Source organism: Macrosteles quadrilineatus, unplaced genomic scaffold, assembly GCF_028750875.1.
Source record: "Macrosteles quadrilineatus isolate MER2022 unplaced genomic scaffold, UCM_ALF_1.0 Scaffold_10__1_contigs__length_6754688, whole genome shotgun sequence".
Classification (NCBI taxonomy): Eukaryota; Metazoa; Arthropoda; class Insecta; order Hemiptera; family Cicadellidae; genus Macrosteles; species Macrosteles quadrilineatus.
Window position 1 is genome coordinate 5341993 of NW_026542603.1, and position 26171 is coordinate 5368163.

General features: G+C 34.6%; 1 protein-coding gene across 3 annotated transcripts in view; it reads right to left on the reverse strand.

Annotated features, from left to right (window-relative positions):
* LOC129004639 (protein PALS2-like) overlaps positions 1 to 26171 on the reverse strand; it is a 44743-nt gene that overhangs the window by 17205 nt on the left and 1367 nt on the right. Inside the window, exons 2-6 of one of the 3 annotated variants that reach the window (XM_054433187.1) lie at positions 13216 to 13325; positions 4589 to 4744; positions 3706 to 3867; positions 2706 to 2939; positions 2232 to 2330 (exon numbers count right to left, since the gene is read on the reverse strand). In XM_054433187.1, coding sequence (XP_054289162.1) covers positions 2232 to 2330; positions 2706 to 2939; positions 3706 to 3867; positions 4589 to 4744; positions 13216 to 13325 — 761 coding nt within the window. Of the gene's footprint in view, positions 1 to 2231; positions 2331 to 2705; positions 2940 to 3705; positions 3868 to 4588; positions 4745 to 10224; positions 10347 to 13215; positions 13326 to 26171 lie in introns of those variants that run through there. The other 2 variants (XM_054433188.1, XM_054433189.1) reach the window with 2 other exon arrangements.

The following is a 26171-nucleotide window of genomic DNA, read 5'->3' on the forward strand; positions in this document are numbered from 1 at the left end:
AAGTCGTTTTGAATAAGAGGAAGCGCATAACAGACATTGGCTGACAGCAGGGGCGGGTTCAAGAGACTCTTAAAGTGTTCTAACTATTCGTTTGGGCTGACTTGACCACCTGTATTAGGACTTTGAATATTAAAACTATTTATAAGTTTCCATAAACATTTACTGTCTTTAGCCTGAGTCAAAGATAAATACATATTGTCAAAGTAAGCAGTTTTTTTTGCTTTAAGTAAATTTTTTAATGATCTGTTGGCCTCAATATATTCATTTTTTATCTCAATTTCATCGCTTTTTCTGTACTTTCTCAATAGTTTAAACACATTGTGCCTAGCTTTAGCGCACTGTAAGTCAAACCATGGCTGTTTCCTTGCAAACTTGAAAGAGTTATTTGTATTTGACTTTACTTGTTTAACATGAGCTGACTCTGTAATGCATTGAATGAGACTCTTAACATTTCTTTCCTCGTCTATGTCCAATTGCAAATTTAAAGCAGCAGTGTGTATTCTTTCCTTAAAATTAAAATCATCAAAATTGGTCCACTTTAATCTTGGAAGTAAAGATAAAACTTGCCCCTCGACTCTGGAATCTAATTCTTTCCTTATCTTAAGAGTTAATTGTATTGGCAAGTGATCTGACCCAATGTACTCTATTATCTTAAAATCACTAACTATTTGTAAACAATGAATTGAAACAAGCGCTAAGTCTATCACTGACGCTCCCAATTTATTTATGAAAGTAAATTCGCCCTTAGAATCACACTTTGTTCTCCCATTCAATACAAGTAATCCAAAATCATCACACATTTCTAAAATTTTTTTCCCATTTACATTTAAAACTGTATCTTTTGACTTTCGATCATAATTTAGGCATGCATTGGTCAGTATATTAGTATCTTCAGTAATGTTTTGCTCACTAGAAATTCGACTGTTTAGATCTCCAATTACGATTAAATTTTTACCATTGTTACCATGGATTATTTCATACAAATTTTCGAAATCATTTTCCCAAGTGCTATAATTCAAATAAATTGGCAAAATAATAAATTCTCTATTATAGTTTTCTTCCAGTAACTTAAAAGCAGTTATATTTCTAAAATATTCAAACTTAATATTATTGAAGAATTTTGACTGTTTATTTATTCCTAAAACTATACCACCTGACTGTCTACCTAGTGTTGCATTTCTTACTGCAAATTTAAAATCTATCTTAAAGTTAACTAGTCTTTTTAAAACTAAATCATGTTGCTCGTGATTAATAAATGTTTCTTGTAAAAAAATTAAATCATACTCATTGACAAAATCTATAAATAAATTATCCTCTAGCTTATTTTTAAGTCCACAAACATTGTATGCTAATATACTAAGTTCCTTGTTCGCTCTGAAAGTAGTGACACTTACAGGATCGGCGTCCACTCCCTAGACCTTGGCACCTGGAGATGAAGCCATGGACTCCACCGGCGATGCTGTCGGTGTCGGTTTGGTCGTACCCGCCGCCGTCGACACGTGCTGCTGCTCCCTCGCCACTTTCGTCGCCTCCGCGTACGTTGTTCTCACACCTGGGTCTGTCCTCTTCCCAGGGCCCTTCTCAGCGAGATTCTTAAGAAAATCCGTGAAGTCCTTGCCGAGGATGTGTAGTAGCTTCTGCCCTCCGTCTTCTCTCCCAGCCATCAATTTATTCTCCTCCCAGGTGAAGCGAGTGTTCTCCACCTTCAGATGGTCATGAACGATCGGCATTCTGAGCTTCCCGGAGACTTTCTCAATTTCCGTACGGACTTCGGCTAGATAGGCGCGTTTCGTTCTAACCTCCCGAGTCAAATCTCGATGGACCACGTACCTGGTGCCTTTAAGGTCCCTCACATGAGCCATTATGTATTCAAGGTCATAGTCGTCCGGAAAATGCGCTATAATGGCTTTACCGTCCTTCCCCAAGGGGTGTGCGCGATTGACCCATAACTTAGACTTATCAGTTCCAAAATGCTCCGAACAGAAGTCCCTTATAATTTGACAAAAATCCGGTGTGCCACTCCACTTTAGTCCTCTATATCTAAATCTCTAAATATTCTGGTTTGTTTTGTGTTTTAAGTAGAAGGATAGACCTATTCAAATAAGCCAATTATCCCACCAACAACCCATGAAGGAAAATGTATTTATGAACGACACCCTACATCCAATTGTGGACCTACACCAATAACATTCTGTGGGTGATGCAGAGACAAGTTTAACAATGTGACTTACTTGTAGAATGTCTCCATGTTGGAAGGCCAGTCCGATTTCACGACAAGGTAGTAATGTGTCTTCTTTCGGATCATAATCAAACAAAGCTCTCATGTAGCACTGGAACAGATAAAGCGGATGAATTAAAGCACTACAAAAGTTATAATAGCTCACTGATCTTAGATATTTTGGTGAAGTGATTAACAAAACTCTTTAGAACCAAGAAAAGTACTGTACGGTTCAGTGTCAGCAACTAAGACAAGGGGGGGGGGACCTACCGGTAGGCTTCTCTGTGAATATTTGTTCTAAACTGTCGAATTAAAATTTAAGGTTAGAACTGCTAGAGATAAGTAGATTTAAAATGTCAAGACCTGTTGACTCTTTTGTCATGACTGTTACTCAAAATTACTCAATGAACCATGATAGGTGAGGCCAGAGTTAGAAACCTTCGTCCATTTTTTTTTTCAATAGGCTACCTGATATTTTTGTCAATACCTGATGGGTTTTCAGTGACTTGGCGTTCTCAGGATTTGGAGCTATCCTGAGTGTAACATTCTCCTTAGCCTTCATAACCTCAAACTGAAGTTCGTCGGGCGAGGTGACGGCAACATTGTTCACCTCCAATATCACATCTCCGGGGTGTAGTAGCCCTTGTCGTTCTATCACTCCCCCAGCCAACACTCTGGCTACGATCAGGTTACCATTCTCATCTACCTGCACTGTGAACCCCTGGAACAATACCATTAATGTACTGGAGGGGATGGGGTGTAAAACTGTTCTAGAACCTCGGCTTCAAGGCGCCACCCCGCTCATGAATGGCTGTTAATGTCATAAAAAAACAGTTCAAAAACCGTTTCAAGATATAACTCTCCCTATTACCTATTACCCTATTGGTTTATTTTAAACAAATCTGTATTTTTTAAACTGAAATAGATAGAAATATTCTGTTTGTGGCGTTGATTGTTAACAAAGAATCCATAATTTTTTACATCAAAAATATTTTTTAACCCCCCTAACAGGGTAGGGGGTGGGGGTGACTTATTTTTTTTATTTTATTACTGTCTATTTCAGTTTTGAAAATACAGATTTGTTTCAAGACTTAATTTCCACACTGTATATGAATTTGAACGGATGGTGTTTTGGACTCTAGGGACCTCAAAATGAAAAGTAAATTGGTCCCGGATCAAGGTCTTACCATCAGTACTACGTCATAGCTTATTCCCTTTATGGGAAATTCGCTAAAACTGTAATGTTGGTAAAATTTGAAGCAAATATGATCAACAAAATTCTAAAGTTATATTTCAAAATTATTGGAAACATTTTCTATCTCAATTGGAAAAAAATGAACAAACAAATTTTGCTTTTTACTAATCTTGAAGAAAAACTTCTGCAATCTTCAACGTTGGCTACCTCAAATGACTTACACTCACCACAGAAATGTACTTTGAACAAAGGATTCTAACATTAGTTAGCCTACTATAAACTGAAAACTCACCAATGGCTCTTTTGGTACTTTTCTCAACCCAACTATCCTAATCGGTTGAGTATTCATTTCTGACTTCCCGTTTGTACTCAGTTCAGAGATTTTTGGCTTAGTTTCTAGTTGACGTTTACTAATTTTCTTTTCTGCTATCCTATCGTGAGTCTCTAATAAGGCCTGAAACATAAATGTGGGACTTTAAAAACATGAAATATTATTGAAACCATTATGCACAGGCAATGAAATTTAATGAAATTTCTTGAGATTTTTTTTCAAAAATCTAACAACAGTTAAAAATGGATTAAAAGAACTTTTAAAACTAAAATGGACTAGGATGAACAAAAATCTTCATTTTATTTCTAGCGATCAGTATAATTTACAGAGATTAAAATACATAGGCCTACTTAATACAACACAGCAAAAAGCAAAAACATATAAAGCTCCAAGCTATGAAAAAGAGCAATAAATATTGACTTTTTCTATTTAAACCTAAGCCATGCCAAAAACATAAAGATGAAGGCCTACTTGTTTTAAGCTGAAATGAAGTTGAGAAGAAGCAAAAAATAAAAATTACTTTAACTCTGGGATAGAAACTTTTTCTTTTGAAAATCTTTTTGTTTTGCATTTAAAACAAGAATCTCAGTAAAAATGTAGAAGCCTGAAAACATAACCCACTCTAGGATTTTTAAATTAGGCTACAAAGGACTGAAGCTAAAAAACTTTATTTTGTCCCGAGAGAGTTGTTACTAACTATTTTCCAGGGTTTGTTTTTAGCTTTAATCAAATTTACAAATAGCTTATTTACCAAACATTTTCAACTACTGTGCCAAAATCATACGGAGAAACTTGTCAACATCACAACATTGCTTGCCTACAAAATCACAAACATCAAACCCACCTTAAAATGAGGTTTATGAAATATCCTATTCAATTCTTTAGCTTCATGACTTGGTGAAGTTTGGCACGACTGTTGTAATTCACTAACTAAACTTACACTCTCAGCTACTACAGGGTCAGGCGCAAGTTTTTGAGGCACTTCTAATTGGTCTTGAACCTGAAAAAAAATTTCTAGAGTTAATATAGAGCTTGAAATTTTACACAAACACCATGCTGACTTCAAATTGGGATCCTTTCTGTTATATATTAAGTTATCACTAGGCTATATAATTTGTATGTAAAAATAGTCAATAAAAGTTGTAGGTTATGCAATTGTTTTACTAAACCTAACCTAACCTAAGTAGACGACAATTAAAACATTTAAACTCAAAAACATATTGGTAGTAGTGATGTGGGCCGGGTAAATACCCAGTGGGTAGGTAAATATAAATTGGGTATTTACCCGGGTATTTACCCCAGGCCTGGGTTTATAATTTTTATTAAAGTTAGAGAAGATTGAGATGTATTTTTGCAATTATTACCCTGTAAGGATAGTAAAACGATGATAAAATGTGTTAAACAAAATTCATATGGTCACTACTAGCATTTTACTTCTGTGTATACTCGCCATAAATACCCAGGTCTGAGCATAAAGCATAATCGGCATAAATACCCTGGTCGCATGGTTGCACTTGTCCTGACTACTTATGATTTTTTAATTTCTATGATAGATAGATGAATTTCAATTTATTTTATTGAAAATGAATAAAAATTATTTTTAAAGTAATAATTATTATAACCTAGTAGTGGCCTATGTGTAAACAACTTAAGAAAATAATTAAAACTCAATCTGTAGGATGGCAGAATTTAATAATATTTTTGTTCTAGATCTTTTGTTGGTATCAATAGTATCAAAATAAAAAAACTAATTTCATAAACTTGTGATACAAAACATTTGAATCTATAGGCCCAGTAAATCTTTCAACAATTTCTGGATATTTATAAATTAAAATAATTATGTTTATGTTATTTAATTGGTTATAAATTTATAAAATGATAAAAATTGAAATAGCCACAGCCTTTTTAATAGGCTATTTTTTAGTAAGTTAAATTTTAACTGATGTTACTTGATTTAAGACACGAAACCCCATGCTTATTTAGAAAATGTATGTATTATTAAAAAAAAGGTGCTAAATCATTAAATAAAAGGTACTAGCAAAGCTTCAAGCTACTGTAGGCCTAAAAGGTGTTATCGACTATCCTAATTTATCATGTAATGATAATAATAACATATTTAGGGGTATATATAAATGAATTTCAATTGATTTCACAAATACCCAAAATACCCGGGTATTTATGGATTTTGGGTATTTACCCAAAATACCCAGGTATTTACCCCGAGTTTTAAATACCTGGGTATTTTACATCACTAATTGGTAGCCTTGTATTATAGAAGAGGTTCTTTAAATGTGGTGATCACTATTAAGGCCTACTTAGCTACACATGGTGCCGGTATGGTAGCTTACTCGTCGATGAGTACCTGGCCGGAATGAGGGGTCACACAACAATGTCCTGTGCTTATTCGCTGATTATCATTTGACAAGGAAGGACCTGAAGAAATGTTGTTGCTTGAAAGTGGCATAGTTAAGTTACTCAAATATGTGTATCAGGATGGGCCTGAATCCAGGTTGAAGGGGGGCGTTTTGAGATCTAGGAAAGTTTCAACTACCCTCAACTGTCTAACGGTCCAAATTCAAATCCAAAAACCCACAGTTCAAGAAATGAAACGGAGGAAGAAAGACCTTCCGTGACCCCGCTGTGTGTCTGTCATCAATTTGTCTTGATTGACCCAACCTCGTGTGTGTAAATGTGCTTTTATATACAGTTGGTAGCCTAAATATGTACTAGTGTTATTGATAAGAAGATAGCAGAAGACCCAGGGCTTAAGCTATGGTAGCATTTTGCTATACACAACTTAAAAATGCTACATTGTTTTTGCTGGCTATAGCAAATTTGCTACAAATAAAATTGAAGATGTAATGTCCAAACATGTAATATTAATGGATTTTTTTAATGCTTAAAGAATAATATTTTTGCTACAGTTGTCTGAGAGTTTGTAGCATTTTTGCTAAAACACATTTCATCCCAGCCTACCCTGAGAAGACCCCAGAGTATGCTGCAGAAGCTGGCTAAATGTATAGGGTGACATCTTACTTATGTATTCAAGAACAAAAGGCTATAGCAACCGTAAACAAAGTTAATCTAATCTTATAATTTCTAAAGTGTTTTTTTTTTTTTGTGTTGGCAGACCATAACTTCCTTTTACATAAATGAGGTGTTATTTTAAAGCTTTTTTACCCAATAAACTTACCCTAAGAAAGTATACCAATCACTCATTTTTCAGTAGTTTTTCATAAAAACTATCTATTAGGCTATATTATTCTGCTCAAGTAATTTAAACTTAAAATGTTTATTTACGTTATTCGATCAGCTGAAACATGCTGATTGTGTTGGAATAAAAACAAACAAATAATTATTTCGCAAATCCAAGGGTTTTGTTTTTACTTCATCCACGACAATCAACATACTTAGTCTGTGCTCTCTACGATAAATGGGTCACAACCCCGGTGATTAAATCAAATTATTCACTTTAAAGAAGTCAAAAGAAGAACAACTGAAAAGTAAGTAGGTACCGCATGGATTCTTTTAGGATTATATTTGTTTATTTACGATAAAGCCTTAATTTTGATACCTACCAACCATTCTATGGATAGGCTATTTAAGAATTCCATCTTCAAACATCACCTCTGATCTCTTACCTTTTCTTTACTTCAGGTTTCAATGAATAGTTATTTTGTGCCAAATTCCTTACTGACAGAAAATGGTTTATATCAGTTTTGATTTAGATCTTTACCAAGGGACGTAGAACGCTCCGTTGTATCTTTTCGATTTTTTAAGGTTTGTTAGCTCATAAACCCATGTTAAAAAGAACTCTATTATCATGTTGATGAGAAATCTAGGCATGGTCCAAGATTGGCTGTAGCTCTCTTGGGCACCTACACTATCAAAGCGAAATTGGCTAACTCAGGTCAAACTGTCATGGTACTCAAATAGTCCATAATCCTTTCAAACTGACTAAGTAGGAATTTCCCTTAAAAGTTCTTTGCCATGAAAAATTTATAAAGCAAATTTATAAGGCATATGGACAGACGCTAACGAGGAAAGGGTTGCACGTGCCAGACTCTGTTTTTTTACATATTCAGTTTGTGTGGCTTTGTCAAGGGTGTGCTTTTTCAGTGAAAACTATGTCTGTGTAAAAACAAAGCCATCAAAAAAAAAAATTGTATATGGCCATATTATTACTTCAAAAATAGTGTTCAAATAATGGGTCCTATAAACATGTAAAAACGTAAATAGCCTAGCTTAACATTATATTTTTAAAAGGTTACCGTAATTATCTAAAATATAAGGTCCCCTATTCCTGAAGTAAGAACCCATACTTTCACACGTTCAGTGCTAATAATTATGAGTACCTAGGCCTAACTTAAAAATTATGTCAGGGTATCAAAAATTATGAATCTAGATGTCTCAGTGTCGATTTTGGCTGAAGTTGGTGAATTCACTTCTGGGGCGGGAATTCCCTTGCTTAGGTACTGATACCGGTAGCCTACATACTTGTTCAACCCCTAAATATCTTTTGGCCCCACTGGCTCACAGTCACATAGGAAATATTTTTAGCGAATTTCCCATACTATAGGGAATAAGCTATTAACATAGGTGAAGAAAACATACTACTATAACCCAGAATGCCAACCGCATGGTAAAAAGCATGAAGTGTTATGAGAGAGCTTTTTACCATGCGGTTGACATTCTGGGTTATAGTAGTATGTTTTCTGTGCCGTAGGTCTCATGGTAAGACCTGGACCCGGGACCGATTTACTTTTTTGTTTTGAGGTCCCCAGAGGCCAAAAACACTATTAGTTCAAATTCATATAGGTAGTATATATATATATATATATATATATATTTATATAGGCTATGTGTCCGTTAGCACGATAACTCAAACAAAAATGATCTGATTTTGATGAAATTTGGTATAAATGTGTAAACCTACTGGGGGGTTTTATGGGGTAAAAATTGGTTTTTTTCCCATTTTGGCCCTAAAACATAAAATTTTGGAATTTATCTCCCACCATTTTGTAGAGCTTAAAAAAAGAAACAATTTAACTTAGTATAGGCCTATTGAAGCATTGTTGTATGCCTAATAATTACGGAGAAAAATCAAAAAAATGTAAATTTAAAATTTCTATGTTATTCTTGTGGATGTTGATAAAATTTGGCAAATTTATTTATTTCATCCTATACTAAGTATTGACGTTTGGTCAAAAAACCCTTTTTACATTCCCGTAGTGCAAACCTTTAAGCACTCCTTAAATCTAATGTTATTTAAATTGGGAAATATGCCTTATTTATAGAAATATTTTAGTAAAAATGTAATCAGACAAGTCGAAATTTGCTTTGTCTGCAGGTTTGCTGCGGCGGGGGTATTTTATATTCAATAGTTCTCATAACATCAATATTTGTATAAAATATATATTTACATCTTCCCACCGCCATTAGCCTACATGAAGTCTTTTGGTGTTAAAAAATTTCAATCACAAAATGTTTTCAAAAATTTTTTAATAGGCCTAGGCCTATGTAAAAAATATATTTTGTATGGAAATAATAAAAATTACATAAATAAATCATTAATGGAAATTGTACGAAGCACCCTACACAATATGTTGACTCAAAGACGATGCACCGATAAAGATCAGAACGGTAGACACGGAAACAAAGCGCACAAAAGGTTGAAGTACTTAAGTAAGAAGTAAGTAAGTACCGGTAAGTAAGAAGCAACACTTGTACAAAACGTGGCAATCGAAGACAACGTTCCCCGTGAGTGGCGAAGCTCACATTGAAGCAAGTTTGTTGGCATTGGAATAGGACGACATTTCCAATGACATTCAATCAATGATGCACTCACTACGCAGAATTAACTTTGTTGTGTACTGTACCGGTAGGCCTAAGTTTACCTCAAAAAAGTGGGATTAAGTTTAGAGAAGGATTTAGTGCCAGAATCCTTCGCATGGGTTTGCTAGAAGGCCTATAGCCTAATTCTAATTTGAGTTCTTGAAACTGGGATGGAAATTAAAATATGCTATGCTGCTTTAAAAGGACACTAAGTTAACTTAAATGAAAAACCCAAAACTTTTACAGTAGCCTAATTAGCCTTGTCCTAAGTAAAGTTATTTTGTCACTTGTGGCCAAATGTCAAACTCATAAAGTAACTCATAAAGGTGAGTTAACTTAACCTTGATTGTAGGCCTAACATCAATTTACTAAGTTACCTAGGGTAGGCCTAACCTATCCAAACAAAGAGATTTTACATTGCCCCGCATAAGTTAAAGAATAAATCTGATTGTTCATCATTCAAAAGTAACAGCAAACTTTCAAAACACAAAGAATAATTAGATACATTAACTCCTTTGCATTACCAATAAAGGTTAACCCTTGTAACAGGTTGTTGATGATTCTCAATCTCAAGGTTGGAAGGAAATTACTTTTAGCGAGAATTTCATCTTTCAGCCAACTAAAAGTATTATCCTATATAATTACCTTAACTTACAAGAAGTAAACATCACAGATAGTATTAATATTGCACGTTAACACGGATTGGTAAATACAGAAATCAACAAAACGTTCTCACAAACACAGCAGCCACTGGCAGCCAGCCTGGACAGCCCTGCCCAGCCCACTTTTGACAACGACGAACGACGACGCGTTCCGAGCTCAAGGAAGCAGCGAAGCGACATCGAACGAACGGTGGAGCAGGTAAAGCTGGCAGTGATGTCATCAATAATACTTTCCTTCGATCAAGCAGGCCATGGTAATATCAACCTGTGCTGTGAGTGTGTGATGTAAAGTTTAACGGATCTTTTGTCTTTGTCACAGAGAGCGTTTACAATAATTTTACACTACATTTTGATTTTCTGCGACAATTAGTTCAATCATTGAAAGAAACAAACCAACAAAATGCCGTTTATATAAGCATCCGAGTCATCGACTATGATGACTATATTAATTACAAACTGCAATCACTAAAATAATTCATCAGCTTTGTAGCCTTATAAATATATGTTATTGAAACTACATATTATTATTAATTGCCATGTAACCAATTAAAAGCTAGTCCACCCGTTTTCATCAAAGTGAAAATACAGTGAGATATAAAACAACTAATTTAGAAATCACATCAGACCAGACATAAAATACCTACTTTAAAATATTTTATCAGCTCGATGTTAAATTGTCTGGGCAGACAAATGGATTAACTTTGCTGTTGAATCTGAGGGTTGCACGGTTGCTTTGCTGGTTCGATTCCAACCCTCATTTGTCATAAAGCTATGATGCTATGAAGACACCTCCAGTCCATCTTGACTCTTAGGCAGTCAATTATTTTCACGTATGCCGTATGCCTATTTTGTATGGGAGTTTAGTCTTTTCCCATACAAAGTAGGCGTGTAAAAATTCTAACGACAAAAAATTTCAAAATACAAATATCTACAGAACATTTTAAACTATATCGTTTTTGGGCTGCTTTCCTGCTTGTTATTACGCTTTGCAGTCCAAAAATCTTCAACACCCCGTCCCAGGATCCTAAAACCAAAAAGGCTTCACGGATAATTTTTTTTTTGTTCTCGTACATGGAATTGTTTTTTTTTTAATTCTAGCTCTATTGCTATTATTAAATCAGCAGTGGGATTTTTACAAGGTTGTTAGCCAAGGTAAAAAACAAAAAAAGTGCGTCGTGACTTTACTGACTTTCCTTTTAAAGTAGCAACGCTGACAGGGTAGCCGAATTAATCGTAAAAATAACCGGATGGCCAATTAGAGGCCGGAAGTGTACTGTCCTTAGTCATAGCTTTACAAGGCCGTGATGTTTTGAGGGAATTTCGCTGAATGGCAGTGACCAGTTGTTGTGGGAGTTCACCTCAACACTTGACCCTTTACAATAGTAAACCTTGTTTGTCTTCGCATGTTTCAAGGGTGAGAAACAGTGTCTATTGTTCAAAGTTATAATAACACGAGGAAAACCAGGGCTGGCATATTTTGTCCGTTTAACAAATGAGAAAAGCAATTAGTGTTCAGGAGGGAGTCTAATTCTCATTTATGGAAAGAGGAAAAATAGTAATAATTTGTTTTAAAGGTGTAGGACAAAATTGAGTAGGTAACCAAATTTTTAATATTAAGGAATTTAAAATTCGATTCTTCATCGGATTAGAAAAAAACAAGTGGGGCCTAAAGAAATATTGAGCACATGGGGAAAAAGATAAAAGAGCAATAAACAAACCAGAAAAAAATCCAAATACAGTACACTGTAAGCTATGAAAAAAGCTATAATAGCACGATAATCCATTATTGTTAATTTTTGCTAATTACACGCCCTTTCTTTATCGTTTCACCAACTTGATACTGTTTCAAACAAATAATATAAATCGAGATATTTATAAATTATTGTTGTTCCTCTGGTGTTATAGCTATTATAGCGAAGGAAATACTATACAAGTTACGCTAATATAAGAGAAAAAGTTTAGTCGATAATTAATTACAGTAGTTATTAATACTAATTTCGAAGCATTCGACAATGAAACGGTCATAAAAACAACGGAGTGAAAAGTGTATTAATAGTACTGAAAGTCTAGGATAAAACTGTGTTTATTATGTAACATCAAAATATAAAAATTATCTACAATATTTTTTTAATTTATTTCAGGTCTTGACGGTCAATTCTGGAACGCCTTCAAATACCCGAAAGCACAGCCACAACTAAGTAATGTAACTACATAGCTCAATGATAAAATGAAGGGGCGTTCATCTATTGTTTAGATGAAAAAATAATATTTCATTTTCGTTTTTTAATCTAGAAACTAATCAATGAAATGTATAACTAAATTTAAAATTTTAAAAAGGCCAATATATAAAAACACAGCCTGGACGATGGGAACATAGTTTCCGAAAGCGCTTGTGATTAAAACAATTTATTTTATATTGGCCTTTTTGAACTTTTTAAAATTTAGTTATACCTTTCATTATTCATTGCCAATATTTCCAATATAAGTTATAAAGAAAATAATAGTTTTTTTTTTTAAACCGTGCGATATTTGGGCTTATATTGTGTTATATTGTATTGTGTATAAGTAAATTTTTTAAACATTTCTTCGTGTTTGTTACTCGGCATTTGCGCAAGTACCCCTATCTGGTCCGTTCCGTTTAATCGCAAAACGTAAGCTAGTAAAACACTTTTCAATGTTCTCTACAGTCTACATATTCCATTGATATGGTTTTCATGTTACTCAACACTGGCCCTTGTTCAAGTTGTTTCCTGTTATTCTAACAGGAGAAGAACGTTTTGTTGGGTCCATATTTTTTTGTACTAAACGCTAGGCACGAGCCAGGGATTGTTTGTCACATTACTTCAGGCTAGACCAAGGGGTTGCGGCAATATCACTTGGTGATTTGGCGGGTTTTGAATCCAGGACCGGGCTCTAACCACTAGACCAGCTCGCTGTGGAATATAATAAATAGCTTTTGTGAGAAAGCCAGTACCTGCACTAGGTTTCTCAGCACGGTGTTGTCCAGCAGCTGGCGCAGGAACAGCAGGTCCGTTTCGTTGGCGTCCAGACCGTCCATGTTGTCCCTCACATGTAGGAACGCCTCTGAAACCAACAAAAACACAACAATCAACATCAACAGACAACAAAGATCGGCCAGGTCCAAATTCACCAACATTTTTGGGGTCGTTTCTAATGTCCAAATTCACCAACTTTCTACCTTTAGCAGGTACGATATTTCTCCCGGCGGGCGGGGAAGGAATTCCCTCCGAATAGTTTGCCATCGCCTGCTCCGTCTCGTCTTGGCGAGAGTGTACTGTAACCTAACCTAACCTAACTTAACCTAACCTAACCTAACCAAACCTAACCTAACCTAACCTAACCTAATCTAACCTAACCTAACCTAAAGCTGCCTGAAACAATCACAGCTTAAACAGTACTATTAGGGCTAAGCAGTACACTCTCGCCGAGACGAGACGGAGCAGGCGAGGGCAAACTATTCGGAATTCCTTCCCCGCCCGCCGGGAGAAATATCGTACCTGCTCCAGGTAGAAAGTTGGTGAATTTGGACATTAGAAACGACCCCAAAAATGTTGGTGAATTTGGACGTAGCCCAAAGATCTCACGTCCTTGACTACACAATAGCTGCGTTATTAACACGGAACATTTATAATTGATAAGGGTTGGCCAAGCTTGCAAATGTAGGGGTTTTGTGAGTGGTAAACGGGAAGAGCTCTGAAGATGGAGGATTGAATCTCAATGTGTACGCAAAGGAAAAATAAATTTAAGGGTTGGAAAAGATTATGTAAAATTCGGCCAGTACTAAAGACACTCTAAACTACCTCTTAACTCATTATATAGTAATGAATACACATAGTACATAGTAGAATACCGTAGTACATTCTGTAGTACGGGGTGGCAGAATTGTACACTCATGGATTTGTACCCCACCCAGGTTAGTGACGTCACGATGACGTCTTATTTTCAGGTTCACCTGGAGGCTATGTTTCAAGTCATCGACCACTTAGGGTCTCAATTTTAAGGGGGTTAAATTGCCTTTTTGAGGATCTCTTTGAAAAAAATACAGTAAAAGCAAGAACAGTAAAAATTAAATTTTGATCGAGTAGAAACTACGATTAGAACATCAGGACATAACCCCCAAAAGAGAATACAAGGAAGGATTGAGGTGGAATGCCTGATCAACTACGGGAACTTTGAAAGAATTCGATTTTTTTTTTTTGTTCTCCTCCGCAGTTATCAAGATTGGGGGAGGCGTCATCTTTTTCTTTATCTTCTTAGTTATTGCTTGTTTTTTTTTATTGTCTTCTGTTAAAAGTATGGTCATCCAGGAATTCATTCAAACTGTAGTAGGGTCGTTCGAGGAGATAGTTTTTCAGTTGGTTAGCAAATTTTTTTGGGTCTGTAATAGCTTTTAGCCGATGTGGTAGTAAGTTGTAAAGTTTCATCCCTCTACATGTTGGGGTTTTCGCTGTTTTTTCTAATCTATGTTGCGGTAGATTCAGATCGGTTTTTTCCTGGTGTTGTAGTTATGTGTTTCTGATCATTTAGTGGGATTCAGTTTCATTGTTTGGGTTATCACTTCAATCAAGTATAAGGATGTTAATGTGAGAATTTTGTTTTTTTATAAAAAATGGTTTGCAATGTTCTTGATAGTGGGTATTATTTAGGGTTCTTATTGCTTCTTTTTGTAATATGAAAATTGATTGAAAAAGGTCTGTACTTGCTGCACCCCAGGCAACAATTCCAAAGCGGAGGTGTGATTCTATGAGTGCATGGTAGGCAATTTTAGCTGTAGTAAAGTCGGTTAGGTTAGTTATCCTTCTCATAGCATAGATTGATGTAGATAGTTTTTGTTTCAGTGAATTAATATGGTGTTCCCATTTTAAGTTTTCGTCTATTTCTATTCCCAGAAATTTGGTATGGTCTGATCTGTTTGGGTTTGAGTTACCTAAAGGGGTTTTTTTGGGTTTGATTTGCAGGAAAATTCTATTTTAACAGTTTTGGCGTTATTGACTCTAAGGTCTATTGATTTGCAGAATTGTTCTATATATGTTTTAAGATATTTTCTATTCCTCCGTTAGTTATGAGGTGATGATCTCGAGGGATTAGTACTTTGGTGTCATCGGCAAAAATAATACAGTCCATTCCTGTTGGCAGGTTTTCTGGAAAATTGTTCATATATATGATGAATAGGAGGGGGCCGAGGATGCTTCCTTGTGGAATTCCTTGGGTCATATCTTGAAGTTTAGATTTGGTTTTAAGTTCAATGTTGTTTTTTATGTAGCCTATTTCTACTTGTTGTTTTCTATTTGTGAGATAACTTTTGATCCATTTTTGAGCGTCCTGTTTTATGTTAAGTGCATTTAATTTACTTATAAGGGTTTTCCAGTTTAGACTGTCAAATGCTTTTTCTATGTCCAGTTATATTCCTATGACATTGTTATTTTCTTCCCAGTTTTTAGCGAATTTCCCATATAGGGAATAAGCTATTACCGTAGTACTCATGGTAAGACCTGGACGCGGGACCGATTTTTTTTTCGTTTTGAGGTCCCTAGAGGCCAAAAACACCATCCGTTCAAATTCATATATATATATATATATTTATATATTTATATATTTATTTATTTATATATTTATATATATATATATATATGTGTCCGTTAGCACTATAACTCGAGCAAAAATGATCCGATTTTGATGAAATTTGGTACAAACGTGTAAACCTACGTTTATTCGAACGAGTTCGCGATCCAGCATGATCGGACCATGGGAACGGGGGTTTACGGGGGGTTTTATGGGGTAAAAATAGGTTTTTCCTATTTTTTACCAAAAAAAACATAAAATTTAGCAATTTCTTTTCAAACCATTTTGTAGAGCTTAAAAAAACAAATAATTTAGTATATTGAAGCGTTATTGTGCGCCTAATGGTTATGGAGAAAATTCAAAAAAATTTTAAATTTAAAATTCCAATGTTATTCTTATGGAGAATAAGTAAACTGTTGTAGTTTGCTTGTTTATTAACATATTTTGATCAAATTTGGAAAATATTTTTATTTCTTACTAACTATAAACATTTTACAAAAAAAGAACAGTTTTACCCTCCCTGATGCAGCAAACCTAAGTACTTGTTAAACTAATTCTATTTAAATAGGGAATAAATGTTATATTTTTAAGTAGACATTTCAGTGTAAATCCAATCAGTCAAATGGAAATTCGCTTAGTCTGCAGGTTTGCTGCGGCGGGGGTATTTGTTATAAAGTCACAGAATTGAAATACTGCTGTAGTAATGGATTTTTGAGGTCTAAAACCATGTTGTTTTTCAGTTATGAGGTTGTTTTCATTCAGATGGTCCATTATCTGGTTAAAAATTATTTTCTCTATATATTTTGAGAAGGTGGGTAGTATTGAGATTGGCCTGTAGTTTGTTTTTAAATTTTTTTCTCCTTTTTTTATACTTTGGGTAAATTGTTGCTATTTTCATTTTATCAGGTACATGTGAATTTAGGATTGAACTGTTTAGTATAGTAAGGCATTACATCTTTTGAAAGTCCTTGCGTATTGTCAACAATGAAGATTTTCATATGTAAACCGTTCATAATTAACTACATCGAGAGACGGACATATAAGAAATAATACTATACCAAAATTACATTAATGCTACATTTGAATTATTCCAGTTGAGCGTCTTGTATCGATTTCATCCTCTTTTCTACATCCTAGCCACGCCTCTGCAAATTCTAGCGATTTACTTATGGTCTACGGACAGAACGACTTTCTTGTCTACCAAACCACTTCTACTCTCATTTACTTTCTCGATCCGAATGTTTGAGAGGGTCATACTCCTGATTCCTTATCAGCAAATGTTTTTCATATGTATTTTTAAGAACAATTTGGTATCTAATTAATTATGCTAGCTGTCGCGCCATTTTCATTAGACAGGAAATCTAACTAACAGTAATAGTTAGGCCTAAGTATCTCAATTATCTGGCATCATTTACTAAACTAACTATAAATCCAGTCTTAAATGACTATGTCTTGATCTGTATTGTTTCCCTAATGTAGACTAATAATGCGTTCTGTTTTTATGTACATTTTACAGTGTATCCACTTATACACAACCCGCATTTTATTTTATTTTTACTTTTTACGCTTACAAACAAAATCGGAAGTTTTGTCCGCAATTTCATTATCAAGATTTACCTGTTGTATAGAAACAAGCACGGACATAATGAAGGAGGAAATAGGGAGAGAGAAAGAGATACACAGAAACGTGACAGAATAAATTACCGACACCCGAGACGACCGTTCCACTAGGTGAAGACAGGGAGGCAATTGTCCGTGTGTCACCGCAGAGAGCTTAGCGGGTCGTGGAGTTCGTTTACAAAATACATAATATAACAAGCACGGACATTCTCCTCGCTTATCCTCGATCCTAGAGACGTGCAGTACACACAGGAAAGCCGGGACGTACGCTGGTAGCAGGGATGGTAGCTTACTCGCTTACTGCTTTAATTCAACTGTTGACAACCCGCACACCCACACACCACAGAGCCTGGCTGCGGTTACCCAAAGGGTGCATGGACTTAGATAGTTAGAATTATAATTATTGATACACCGATTGTTACATAGCTAGAAGATATGTAAACGGTTTTGCAGACGCCACTCGCCTATTCCGTTCAATAAAGCACATATCAAGCTGCTGGCATTTGATTTTATTTTTCCATTTATTTTTGTGAAAGTTATTTGCTCATTTAATGCTGTAAAAGCTGTTCACGATCATTGGATTTTTTCACTAAGCTAGAAATACGACTTGGAGGCATCATTGACCCGGCAACTCTGCTAGAAAATAGAGTAAAATGATTTTAGGTTGTTACCAACTAGGGGAATCAGCTCATCAGCTCACAACCCCCTAGTTCAAATATACTAAGTACAAAAATAGTCAATTTACCTTTGACTATTGGAAGGCTACGATATCAGTATACAGTAGTCAATGGTACAACATACCTTGCCTCCTAGATAGGGAACGTCTCGCAATTCTCTCATTCGGTGCTACCTCAGTTGTATCTATTAGCTTAAAATTTTTATTTTGAATTCAATACAAGGTAAAACGGTTAGAGTTTCCTCTGTGTTTGAAAGGGTTGCTGACGTTGCTGTACATCAAGTGGAATTTATGGAGCTCCTTCCGTAACACTAAAACTCTGTAAACGAACTATCAGTCAATTTCTGTCACGAAGTTGTTAGAAGTTATGGATTGTCCCCAGCAACATTATCTCCATAGTGTTCGTTCTTTTCTTTGTATTTTACTGACTAATGGTCATAGCAAAAGTAACATCTAGTAATTTCTGTGGTTATTTTCGCTCTCCCTTTGTGAAACTCGCGCGCTTTTCATTTTATTGGAATTAGTCTAAAAAATTATTACAATAACTATATGTATTTAGAATTAATTTTACCAAGGTAACTCCAGGCGTGATGGTTCTTCATAAGGGTTCTATGTGAGTGGATTAATATTGTTTAGTAGCTGAGCTAGTGGTTTGGTTGGACGGTCGTCGGTTCGATCCTGAGAAAAGTCGAAACCTTTTTGATGGTTCAACAATGGACGCAGCTGATCCTATTTAGTAATAAACGTCCTCGAAAATATCAAGTCTTCCATTTAAAGGATTTATGCCTTCTCATACTAGTGTCTCCATTACTTCTCAGACATAGGAATAATTATTACAGAACAATAAACCCTCCGTGAAGTCACTATGGAGTTGAGAGTCACCTGTACAAACACTCCAGTGATGATTATGGAGTTTACAATTCCAAACTTGACTGATAACGCTACACTGGGTGTGCATTGGAACCAAAATGAAAACAACACTTTTTCGAGACGGAAATAATACAAACTCTGACTTAAATGATACTTTTGGATCACATTATTAGCCTTTTAAATCCATCAGATGTCTAAGTTGACCTTCTGCTGTGTATTTCCAGTTATTTTACTCTTGTTACATGAGCGAAAAGGAATAAAATCAGCTACAGCTAGTAAACAGGTTGTAAACTTCAAACGCGTGTTTTGTGAGGCAAAAGCAATACAGCTTCACAGAAACATACAATGTTAATTGCTTTTGTGTGCGTAGTGTGTGTGTGCGCGTAGTGTGTGTGTGTTTGTGTGGGTGTGTGATGCGTGTAACTAATATGAGCAGACAAACCAGTTGCAAACTACACTCTCTGAAAATGGGATCCTTTCATGTTGATACGGTAAAAGTAGGCCTACAAATACTCAAAGAAAATAACAGAAAGTTATTATAGCGCGAGAGGTTCAAAGAAAATGAAAATATATGAAACCATTACAAAATACCGATTACACTTACAATTTTACCCATTTTTATATCGAGTTGTTAGCGAGATATCAACATTTTTTTTTCTTTTGTGTTAAATTCATTTATTGAACACAATTTAAGATATACTAGTGAAATTCGGAATACGACTTTAAAGTGGCGTGAGCTATTCGAGAAAAAATATTCATTGCAAGTAATATTGTTTGGAAACTAATGACTTAAAATTGGTAAACTTATTAAGAAAATGCAATGGACAGTACCATTTTCATTTAAAATTTGATATCAAACAACACTTAGTTCAATTACATAGAATAATAGGCCCAAGTAGTTGAGAAATCACAATTTTTAAGCCCAAAATGAGGTGAATTGAGTGCCTATGAGTTACCTTTGTAGCACACGATATGAAATCTAAATTCCCCTCGAAGTAACAACGTAGCTTCTCTGGCAAAACTCATTACATGACACGCAATTACCTAAGTGACAAATACAGTATTAGCATTTAAGTGCATGTTTCGAATTAAGTGTCTGTCCAATGACTGTATTGTAATGAGGAGACATTACTAAAGTAACTATCTTAGGATACATCCGCTCATGGAGAAATTTATTTTCGAACTATCCCTTCAGGAATACCTTGATTATTTTGACCCATTTTTACGTCAAATAAAGTTTAAAACCGCAATAAATAATATGTGGTACGGGATCCCTCGCACGTTTTTTAACAGTTCTACAAAAATAGAGATTGCCGTGTTTATTTGTATTTTTTAGAGTTGTTCAAAAATTCCAGGAATCCAGGAATATATTTTTTGGTGAATTACTATTTGTATACATACTTATAGCCTCGTCACAGTATAAACAAAAAAAATTGACAATTTATTTACCCAACTCACAATAAGCACTAAAATGGCGGTATATGAGTAATATCTTTGATATCTGAGAAGCGTATGTTGGCATCGAACCTAGTATATTTCGGTCCCTCTTACAAACAACACAACGCCAACCCTATCAATAAATCATTCTGCACTTACGCTTCTACGTATTTCAGACTGTTGCAGCGCCATTCTTCAAGGCCTTCTCTCTATTCTTTAGTTCGTCCGGTATTCGAAAACTCGGCCAAAAATATGTAATGTAGTAGAGACTTCTCTATTTTCACCCCACGCTGTATATAAAACATATGATTGGGATTTCTTCCATTTTGTTTTAAATTTCTGTTTATATTTCGTTGTTATTTCGTTACCAGCATAGCGACCCATAAGGCCCATGTTTTGTTAGTTTAAATTCATTTGCTTTGCTCTCCTGAAAAAGAAAGGTTTTCAAGAAACATGCTTGCCTATTAATAGGATTCTGTATTATTTGGTCTCTATTATATAATCGAACGAATCAAATTAAAGGGAACGCATTCTTGTTATAAATAAGATAATATGATTGTTCCACTCAACAAAAAGGTTTTCAAAACTAGTGATCTTTAGTTTTGTAAAATGTGAACGTTTGTGTGTTTGTTTGTTTGTTAGTTTGTTTGTTCAATCACGTATTATCTCGTTCGGATTGGGTTGACATTCGGTACACAGTGATAGCTCACATTCCCGATTAACATATAGACGTATTATTATCTAAAAAAATCCTTTCGGGCTCTTCCCTAGTAGATCTTGAGTTTCCCATGTTAACTTTATGAGTATTCATATTTAAAAGGAATTAAACATTATTGACATTATGGCTATGGTAGATGTGCTATACTATAGTATACCGTAAAAAAAGAACTAAATTTTCTCAATAACGGAATCCTGCTCTTCAATGCTTTGCCGAAACATCTAAAAATTGAATCAGACCCTGTCATTTTTAAGACAAATCTCCGGAAATTACTAATATCTAAATGCTACTACCGTGTCCGTGAGTTTATTGCTGACACACAATCATGGGCATAATGGGTGAATAAAAAAAATTAAAATATAAACCAAATGTAAATAGCTATGGCATGTAAGGAATTTTTGATATATTTTATGTATTAACTTGCTATAATTGACATAACCAATGCATGTAAACTATGTAAATCTGGTTGAATAAATGACTTATGACTTATGACTTAAACCGTGTCCTCTCCCATTGCAAACGCAAAGCACGAGTATAACTGCAATAAACATTTATACTCATACGCCGACCCCGTACGAAGGACGGGTACTCTGCTTGTATAAGGTCGATTGGTTATGGATTTTTTGAAACTTGAAACAATTTTTCTGGTATTGCATCTCTTAATCCTCGACTCGGAAGGAGACGAGAATCTAAGCTAAGTCCTAGATCTATATATCCTACACTCTCGGAGAGTCTAATTATAAACTCCAGAGTCTAACCAGCCAATTAAAATCCAGAGTCTATTAAGTTCTGGACTTTGCTAACGCCCTGACTCGGAAAGTAAGTTTTTCGTAAAGACTGTTTGGTTCGAGAACTTGGCTAAATCATGAGCTCGGATTGTATGTATATCTATACACCAGCTGAGTAGGCTACACAACGCAAAAAGCCTAGTTTGTTACAATCAGGCTAGAATAAATGTTAACGTTAACATTTTCTCTCCCGACACATGTACCATCTTTGTTCACAGTACCCATCAAAGCTGCAACGGTTCCGGCAATTGGAGTTTTTAGCTGCAACCGTTCCAGTAATTGACAGTAATTACATGAGCTATTAACGCAATCCAAATTGCAAGTAAATATATTCACAGTTGATAAAACAAGCTGTCGCAGGACTACTGTACAAAGTTATGTGATTATTCAATAACACGTAGGTACACAAATCTACAAAACTATTAAAAATAACGAATTTAACATTACCACACGTAATTAGCCTTTTTTTAATTGATTTTATGCGATTTATTATATTAATAAAATATTCCGTGGAATCTATATCGAACTTCACTACCACATACATAATACTATATACTATTACTAAAATAACAGTATATACACCTTTAACCGATTGTATCGATCAATTTAAATTTTACTTGTAAAATTTTCTCTTTATTATTTCATTAATTCAGCACACAAAATATACCTGTTTGCAATTACAATATTACAATTGACATTATAAAGTTACAATTCAATCAAATTTGCTACATAAAAATAACAATGAGATATTTAAACTTCATTTACCTTTTGCCAAGTTCAATTGAAGTTCAATTGAAACCCTGCTCTAGAGACTTTTATAATCTATGACTGTATAAAATTTCAAAAATATAAGTTTTATAAATTAGAAAATGTAAACAGTAAAGGCACTCACTGGTTGCGCAAACCTGTAATCTGCAAGATTCGATCCACGCCAGAACTTGATTATTTCTCTTGCGCTTGCTCGTAGGCTAACTACACTAAATTTACTCTCGCACTGTGTTTTGCCTATGACCATAGATAAAAGGAGTATAGACATAGTATGTCTATATATAGTATACAAGCTGCTATACCCGTGCGTTGCAACGGGAAGAAAATGTGACCCAGAGAGCTATTTAAGTGGTGCTGATGTGTGTTTTAAAATACAACAACTATATGATTTAGTATGAGAATATAAACTGATTTAATAAAAGTGTAAACCTACTTACTTTCAAACCCCTACTTTTAATGTAATGGATCCAAAAGAATATGACAACATACCTTAGTGTAGCAATAGCATCGATTGCTTCATATTGATGTTTCATGAATGACATGTTTTTTTTTTTTTTTTTACCATAATTCTTCAATTTTAGTCAAGCACATGAAGCTTATATAAATTACAAAATGAAACTTTGAGCAATACTTTACAAAACGTATACAACCTTTCTTTAAAACCAAACATAACCCTCCTCAATCTACATAAAGCACCACAAACATATTTTTCGAGTAAATAAACAAACACCAGTTCATTGTACTGATCAGCTGTTTCATTAACAAAACTAAATTAAATCATCTAAACTTTAGAAGCATGCCAGGCGTAGCCCTTTGGAAATCAGCCTGTGGGGCAGAGCCCTTAGGAAATTCATCCATATCAATACTTTTCGGCAAATCTACATACTCTAACCTTCATTTTGATGTGCCATATGCCTATATTTTTATTTGGTAAATGGCCTTAACCATTTACATAAAATTTGATTGTATCACTTTAATAATATAATAATAGATAATAGATATGAGAATATGTATATAGTATGTCTATACTCCTTTTATCTATGCTATGACACATCGTCCGCCGCACGTAGTACAGTTAACTATAGATTTAGCATGAGTGCACCATGCACCAGTATGACTGACCGTTTCAAATAAAAAGCATCATATTAAGCTTTTTGTTTTGCCTCTATCACAAACAGTGTTAAAAATAATTTTCATCATAATGCAGCAATAACAGCCATTTTTAATGTATGGTACTGTACACTAACGCAATCGTAATAGACAAAACAATTGAAGCACTTACTAAACAGCTGCTGGTTTCCATTACCAAATTGAATTGAAAACAATTTAGAAGTAGTTTTGAGAAGTTATATTTATATGAAAACTATTTTTAGTTTTTAACATAGTTTGTTCAAATAATGGTGCAATAAGTCGAAAAATATAGGTAGTTCATCACACAGACAAAAAGTGTCTTTTATAACATACTACTTACAGTATTGGGAGCCTGATTGGAGTACAGTATACCCTTATGGGCTCTAGAGTAAGTAAACCAGAAAATGACGGTTTCACATAAAACATTGTATTAAGCTTTTTGTTTTGCCTAGTCTATCACAAACAGTATAAAAATAAACTTATAGGAGCCTGATTGGAATATACCCTGTCAACGGTTCAGAAATGAAGGGTACAGTATATACATCATGCGTATTAAAACAGAAAGTGGTATTGATCATAAACATAAACAAATTACATAACCGGCCAGAATCCTATACAGTAGAACTCCAATTATCCGAACTCCAATTAACCGAATCTCCAATTATCCGAATCGCTTATTTCAACAATTTTAAAAACGTAAAGCTACAGTAATAAGTTTTGCAAAATATCAAAGAATTGTTATTAAACACATTTAGCCAATTTTGGACTTTGATGGAACACTATTGACTTAATAACATGTATAGAACACTTGTACTACTGTATAAGCATTGTAAACTGTAATAATGTTCGGATTTAAATTATTATTAATTAAAAGTTCACTTAGTACCGAAAATGAGGATTTTTCTGTAAAATTCCTGGAATTCCGGTAAAACTCCGATTATCCGAATTTTTGATTATCCGAATGGGGTCTGGTCCCTATTGATTCGGATAATCGGACACTAATAACATTTACATGGTTTTATGACAGTTCCATTTCAGAAATATTAAATAATGTTTACTAATTGTTACTATAATATTATGCAGCATAGTTTGTTTATTTTTATGATCCATAATGTTTCTGTTCTAGTAGTGGAAGATATAAATATTTTAATTTGAACGGATGATGTTTTTGGCCACTAAAGCCACCGAAATGAAGTAAATCGGTCCCGGATCCAGGTCTTAACACGAGACCTACGGTAATAGCTTATTCCCTATAGGGAGTTCAAAGCTTCATATAGTATAAATATCCAGTCTTCCAGTATCCAAAGTCAACATCGATTCTCCTAGTGGCTGGTGGAGGGGGCGGATTGGTAAATTTAGCAATGTAGATGTACATTGTACTCGCCACGTGATCATACAATCAGCTGTTGCTGGCGTTGAAGTCGATATCGATGACGTCACGGACGTATTCAACATGCGTACAACCACGTCTGTGATTGACAATGACATTGGCGTGTGGAGCGAAATACAAATAAGCGTGCCATGTAAAACATGCGACGAACAAACATAGTGAAATGGTTACTCGCCACTTAATTGCCTTGGTATCCTAAAACCTAACAAACTGAGAGGCCAAAAGATTCACATAGAAATTCTAAAAATTGTGTTTAGCTTATTTGTTGTGGATTACAAATTAACCTTGGATTGTACACCTTTTGAATGGAAACCATGTATGTCATTAACGATGTTTTACTTTGTTATCCCATTAACGAAATCGTGAGTCATCTTTGTTTCTGTGTACTTTTAATTTTCTTTTAAGGAAATCTTTGAGGAAAGAACGCCTTTTTCAACTCATTTTTACAAAGAGGTTTCTACACTTAAGTCATTATCATGTTGTCTTCATTATTTTGAATATACAGTTACAATTGAATAAATATATATTAATGTGGCTCTAAAACACAACAATGTGATTGTGGACCAAGAATTCCGTTAGTTTGTAATGTTTTACTGTCGTTACAAAGAAGAAAATATAAAAGAATAAAGTAAATCAATATTTGTTCCATCTAACTTAAATAATGTCGATTAAATACGGATACTGAAGTGCACTGTGTAGATGATTTCAATCAATCTATCACAATAAAATTAAACACTTTGGATTTCAGAGTAAACAGTAATCATTCTGGACTCCTTTTGGAATGACGTGTAAAAATCCAACAAACAATAGGCTACATAGCCTACTTTGCAAATCTTTTAATTGGAACTTTAAAAGTCCGGCGGGCAGAGCCTTATCAATGACTACTAAATTTAGTAGTCTGTCCACCGGACTTTCAAAGTTCCAATTTAGACCACTTTAGTAGTAATTA